Source organism: Urtica dioica, chromosome 8 (genome assembly GCF_054948205.1).
Source record: "Urtica dioica subsp. dioica isolate 48M chromosome 8, U.dioica_male_clone48M_v1_H2, whole genome shotgun sequence".
In the NCBI taxonomy this organism is placed as follows: domain Eukaryota; kingdom Viridiplantae; phylum Streptophyta; class Magnoliopsida; order Rosales; family Urticaceae; genus Urtica; species Urtica dioica.
Window position 1 is genome coordinate 6,461,361 of NC_142763.1, and position 7,363 is coordinate 6,468,723.

A 7,363-nucleotide genomic window follows, 5' to 3' on the forward strand; every position below is an offset into this window, starting at 1 on the left:
ATCTATGGTATTAAACATTATTTTTCATCAAACACAATGGATCTATTTTTGAAGATCTCGGCGTCACGAATCCGTAGGATTTGGAATCACTCAATTTCGAGTTCATATGAGATAGATATGGTTTTTTGAAGTTTTTATGTAAAAAAAGTGTAGGAAAAAAATAGGAGAGAGAAAATGACGAATTTATTAATAAATAAGGGTAAATAAGACCTTAATTATTGCCACATAATTATGTTGGCTATTTCCCAAAAAGTTGTGAAACATAGGTTAAAAACAAATTTTATAGTTTTATTTTGGCTATTTCGCTACAATGCCCATATATATATATTATCAATAAATTACTTTGTATCAACTTCTATTTATGATTAATAGTAATTAATAAAATGGAGAATCAAGCATATAGTCCGTTTAAGTTAAAATTCTAACCGAATTATCTAAAAATTAATAAAATCGCCATGACTCAAACAAGACGCATGTATCATATTATGGAAATATAGGTATGAGTTGAGCTATAATTTAAAAAGAAGATTAGCAATTTGACAAGTTATAATAATTTTTTCTAATAAAAATAAATGCGTATATATATATATATATTATACATACAAAGTCTAGTATTTTTTTCTTCACTTGTGTCAAAAATATGGATTTAAATTTTTTATTTTTATATATATTGGTATAGTAAGGCATAAAACAAGATATACTTTTAACATATTCTCTTCAGAGCAAAATAAATAAATAATTAAATTCTCCAGCTCCAGTCGTACGAACTCCGTCAGTGATATCACGAGTTTGCAGAAAGAAAAAATAGCACAGCATTTGTAACGAAGCACGAAATTTCACTTCTCTATATCAAGTTGAGCGGATAACGGAACTTACATAATTTGTTCACGTTTATCCAAAGTGTAAATTATACATTTTATGTGATGAAACGTGGGGTCAGAAATAGTAGATGTATATATATGAATATAATGACATTATTCGTTGACTTATCATTCAGATATTTGATAATATTTCTTCAAATATATGTTCTCTCTCTCTTGATGAATGAGTCCGTGTTCTGGCCGTGTGTCAATCTACAAAATAATTGAAGAGAATTGAACCACGTAGTCCACGAAGTATGGGAAAAAAATGCCATTTTCTATAATTATACTTTCATAGCTGGCTTCAATGAAAACCACAAAGTGCGCTGTCGAATCTTGAAAAAAAAACCCTAAAAGTCAGGTTGATCGGATTCGTAATAGAGCTGTTGCACTAAAATTATCCCATAAAGCAAGATATTCAGAGAAAAAGAAAGAAGAAATAAAAGTGTAATCTGATATGATATGCTCTGAGATCTGAATGGGTCAGAATATTGGATCAAATAAGGGAAAAGTAGCCGCAAATAAAGAGAACAAATATGGATTTTTTTTTCTTTACATGCAATATAGTGCACTTTTGGTGGTTATATGCCTAATGGATGTATTAATCAAAGGCGTGGGATTTCTAAAAATAGTATATATGTTGTGTTTGGAGATCAACACCTTTTTTTGCCGACCTTATGACTTTACGAAAGTTGCTTCAACGATCAAACAACGTCAACCAAATTTCTCATTGATATAATAAGTTGATAAATAAATCTAAACAATCCTCCAGTTTTATTTTCTACTTAAAAAAAATACTTTTTTTTTTACTCTAAAAGCTTCATTTTGCTTTAGTCTATTACTACTTTGCATGTATAATTAAGTAATTCCATAAAGCCATGTATTTGACATTTTTCTATGATCTGTCCTTAAAACTTAAATGACAGATGAGAATATTAACTTATCTTTATTTACGTACTTGTCTGACTTTCCTGATTAGCAGAGCATCATACACCAGTTGTGCCGCTCTTCTTTATTAAAATACCTCTATATGTTTGTGATGCTCTGATTTAGTGAGCTTAGCAGATGCCAAATAGTAAGATTTTTTTAAGTTTTAAATATTTTTATATTATCATTTTGTATTTTTGCATTATAAGCGATATATACAAGTAAGATAAAGTCTAATTACTCCAATAACAATTCGAAACGAAAAAAGTGGAAATGACTATAGTAGCTGTTTTTGTATCGCAAGTTTAAAAATAAATTACGAAAGTAGCTATTTTTAAGTGATAAACATATTTTTCTTGATGTTTACCATGTTTTTAAAAAACTATTTGTGTCCTATGTAGGGCTCTACTTAACTTTAGTTACTATTTACAATTTAATTTAAAATAAAAAAATTGTCTACCACTTTAAAAAAATATGCTTTAGAAGAGATTTAAAATAGCAGCTATTTTTAAAATATTACACTTAAAAATAATTATTTTTGTAATTTCCCCAAAAAAGAATGCAATCTAGTGCAGAAGTCGGGGAGTATATATATGTATATCTGGGCTTTCTAAGCCCAATCATTTTGAAATTAAAAAAAAATAAAAAGCTAATAAGTAGGTCAATCAAAAAGATATTGACCCAAATAAAATATTGAATCTAAATTTGATTCGTTGCGTCTCTTGATAAATTTCACTACCTAGACTTTTAATCTTATAAGCTTGGTTTGGTTGACTAGATAGTTGCAAGGTCACAAAACTAAATTATTGACACGTTTTTAGGAAAAATTGTCTTAACAATGGCCCCGTTTGATATAGTTTTGTTTTTAAAAAAAGTGTTTTAGATTCAGTTTTTAAAAAAAAAAAAAAAATTTCAAAAACTGACAAAGTCTTTGGTAAACTGTTTATAAAATACTTGTTGCTGGTAACAAAAACTTATTTAACGTTTGGTAAAATAAATATATTATAGTAAAAAGACTAAAATAGACATGTTCTTAATAATTATTAATATGTTTATTTATATATATATATGAATAATATTTTGTACGAGGATATTACAGTAATTTATATACCAAATTTAAAAACACTTTTTCTAAAAGCTAAGAATCCTAGTTTTTCCATCTCATATGTACAAAATCTAAAATCGCTTTTGAAGTTTTTTGTAAAAACAATTTTATCAAACACTAGATAAGCAGTTTAGTTTTTTCTAAAAACAAAAACAGGGTTTTTTAATCTGAACCAAACGCATCCAATATGAAGTTTCTTTGAATTTCAATAATAGTCGTCATAATTTGTCGGAATCCATCATAACTCAGCCGCGGCAGCTGCACGACATAAAAGACTGCTGCGGCGAGAAAATTATGAACATCGTCGGCTTCGAGTAGAAAAACGAAAAAGAAAATGTTAGTTGAGAAATTTTGAGATTCTTAATGATAGATTTAATAATTTGATGGTTACTTTGTTTGTTTATATCATATTTAGTGTTCTTAAGAATCTAATGTTACATTTTAGTTGTTCTGAATTAATCAGTAACAATTCGAGGTTTTGGCTCGTTTTGTATACTGATGTTTTGGATTTTCTTTTTTGTCACATGCGATTGAATATAAGAATTGCTAACTGCAACAGACATGTGACCATAGCAAGCCACAGACGAGCTTAACAAGCCACAAGCAGCATGCTACACACGAACGCAGCTTGGTTACAATTTTTTTCTAACTATTTGTTAACTATTGTTAGGCCTGTTTGCACTCTTATTATATATTACATCTTTCAACACAAAACACTTCAAAAATATGCAGCAACGCTTGATGGAACAACGATATAAATCATATTCATTATGATTCAGATATGTTCACATTCATAATCATCTGAAAATTGATGAACAGCTTGACCTTAGTATTTATTTTTAAAAAATCAGGGTAGCGATACGAGTAGTAAATATCTTTTATGAACTTTTGTTTTGTTTTAAGTCGATAATGAGGAGAAGATAAGAAATATGAATGAGATAAGAAAGAATGAAATGAGATAAGATATGTGTTTAAAATGAAACATAAGGGTAAGTGTGTTTGATTGGAGGTAATGTTAATCATATTTCAGGGAGGTAATGTTTATTTTATATGTACATGTTCTTTTACGTACATCATGTTATTTTATATGTACAGATTACGTACATATTATATTACATTAGCTATATATATTATATTTTATTTTGTATTATATTATATGTTATATTATATACTGAGATATTGTATTACATATTATATTTTATTTTGTATTCTATTATACATGTATATATATATATATATGATAATGTTTAAAAATCTCATGGCAGTATAAATATGTATGTAGATATCACTGCTACAAATTCACATTTCTGGTGCGAAAGGGTATTAGGTGCGACATGTCGCACCGAAAAATCATCCAGATGATTAAAAATTTCGCTAATGTTTAGTGGTATTCGGTGCGACACTGTCGCATCGGATATAAAAGTGTCGCACCTAATACTTTTCGGTGCGACAAATATACTATTAGGTTTAAAATTCAAACCCGCCAGAAAAATCCCCCGAAAATATTTGGTTGTGTGATTTCATATTAGGTGCGACATTGAGTGCGACATGCACCCAATAGTTTTAGGGTATTATAAATACCCGAGCCTCATTTTTTCCTCGCCCGAGTCTCTCTTCAAATCTGTCTGCATCTCTCTCCCTCTCCGACCCATCTCCGGTCCGAGTCTCATCTCCGTCGACCACCGCGCCGTGACCAGCTCCGTCCTGGTACGCGCCTCTTTCTCTGTCTCATCTCTCCCTCCATCTCACCATTTTCCTCTCCGACGTGACCAGCCGCGCCCTCCCTGTCCCCGTCGCCGTGACCAGCCCGCTGCCCCGCCGCCCCGCTGCCCCGGCCTGCCCCGCATCTAGCCTGCTGCCCCGCCCGCCCCGCTGCCCCGGCCTGCCCCGCATCCAGCCTGCCGCCTCACGTCCAGCCCTGCCCCGGCTGCGCCCCGTCCCGCCCCGCATCGTAGCTCGTTGCCTCGTCGTCGCCTCGGAAAAAGTTAGTTATTTTTAATTAGTAATATGTTTAGATTATTTCATATAGATTAATTAGTAATATATATGAAAATATAACTTTAATTAGATGTTAACATGTTTAGTTAATTAATTAATTAGTAATATATATATATATATATTATTTTTAGCTTTTAATTTTTTTTATATCAATAACTGAAAGTATAAATTTTATATTAGTATTATAAGTCTTTAAAATAAGTACTATAAATTATGATAGAAGATGGTGACGTTTATGTCGAGCAAAAATTATATTTTGTATTTTATTAAATTATCACTAATAACATCATAATTTAATTTTCATATATAAATTATCACAATAGTATATTTATCTTTTATTTATTATTATTATACATTACATACCTTGTCAAACCAAACACAAGTAACATTCACATGTATTTATTTAAAATATTAACTTGATTAAACATTATAATCTTACATTTATGATAATCTGATTATTTAATGAGATTTCTGAAAATGTGATTACAAAGCATTACCTCCAACCAATCACACTCAAAGAGAAGAGAGTATTTATGATTAAAGGGCACATATTTTCTAATTTATTATTATTATTATTTCTCACACATTTGTTACTTTTTATGTGTTTTCACATATATGTCCTCCTTTCCATCTGGCTCCGCCACTGAATTGCAACACGGACAACACTATATCATGACGCCGCCGCTCACTTGAATAAGAATATTAGTATAATTTCTCATTCGTAGTCATTTTTTTATTAATACTAATGGCACATTATTCATTGATAATATTTTTCTAAGTATTTTTGTAGGGATTTATCTAATTAGATTATTGTTATATTTGTAAGAACTGTATCCCAAGTGTGATACGAAAATACACGAGCTTGATCAAATTCAAATCTGATAGAGATCCTATTTTCTCTCTGGAGACCAAGTCTTATCTATTTAATTATAACTTACAACTTACAAGTCACTATATTTAAGGAAACTAATATTGTATTTCAGCGGAAAATAATATACATATATATATATATATATATAAATAATAGAATCACATATTTGTGGGTTTCGTCGCCTAAATTTATAGAGAAAGATCGAACGAACTTTTCATTTTCAAATTTCAAGTATCTGTGTTGTCTAGAGTAATAAACTAAATAAATAAATTTCGACTCAAAAAGTATATAAACATTCCTTACACAATCAATCACATACACTGAATAAGGGCCAACTTCATTCGAATAACTTATTACCGTTTTGGAGTTCGTGAAAACGAAAATGAAACGCCAAAGAATTCTTTTGCTTTGTGTTGCAAGAAAAAGACAACTATTAATTAACTGCACCTCAAGTGCGAATAATGTGATAAACTCAATGTATGTAGTTCGAGTAATTAATTCAATGCTCAACACACCATTACATGTTCGAAAACAAACATTTTTAATTACTATCATCAAAGATAAAACTACACCCATCATTTACTCAAAATTAAAAAAAGAAAAACTACACCCATAATATATCCACAATTCATTTCCGCTAGAGTACACGTGTCGCTCATCGATCGGTAGTATTTAACTCCTCCCATGATCACCACCGCTACAATAATTAGAAAGAAACTCCACAAAAAATAAAAAAAAGCGAGGAATTTACAAATAACGGTCTCATGACCAAACACAGCCAAGAAGTAGACAATTTCAAAGTGAAGGACCACACTCACTCACCACTAAAAAAAAAAAAAATCCAATCTCTCTCTCTCTCTCTCTATAAAATAAACCCTAGAGCTCTCAGGCTTTTGCCCTAACCCTAAACCACACAGACTGTCACACATACCAACCCCATTATCATCAAGAAAGAAAATGGTCCTCAACAACCACATATTCCGATTCCGGTACGACGTCGACGAAGAAAACGAGATGACCCGCCTCACCCTGGGCCCATCACCATCACCACCACCGGCCCAACAATCCCGCCGCCGCATCGGGTCCCACCACCAACCGGGAAAGGAAACCGAAGTCCCGGCTCTCTACCCGTGGTCAGAGCCGCGGCGAGCGACGGTGAGCAGCCTCGAAGCCCTCGCCACGCGCGGCGTCGCCGAGGTGCGAGGCACGCTCCAGTGCAAGCGGTGCGAGAGGCGGTTCGAGGTCGCCCACGACGCGCGAGCGGGGTTCCGGCGCGTGGCGGAGGCGATCGCGGCGAGGAAGCAGGATCTCAGGGACCGTGCTCCGCTGGAGTGGATGTACCCGGAGCTTCCGCGGTGCAGCGAGTGCGGCGAGGCGAACTCGGCGAGGCCGGTCTTGGCCGAGAAGAAGAGAGACATAAACTGGCTGTTTCTCTTCCTCTCTGGTCTCTTGGGCTGTTGTACTCTTGAACAGCTTAAATACTTCTGTAAACACACTGGAAATCACCGCACCGGTGCGAAAGATAGGGTGCTCTATCTCGCTTACTTGGCCATCTGTAACCAGCTTCTTCCTCACGACCTCTTCGATCCCCATCGCCGATGA

At 33.3% G+C, this 7,363-nt stretch overlaps 1 protein-coding gene across 1 annotated transcript; it reads left to right on the top strand.

Moving 5' to 3' along the window:
• Positions 1–6,718: 6,718 nt before the first annotated feature.
• Positions 6,719–7,363, top strand: LOC149387649 (hydroxyproline-rich glycoprotein family protein). Its single transcript, XM_089622209.1, has one exon. It carries the CDS (start codon positions 6,719–6,721, stop codon positions 7,361–7,363), a length of 645 nt encoding a protein of 214 aa, XP_089478335.1.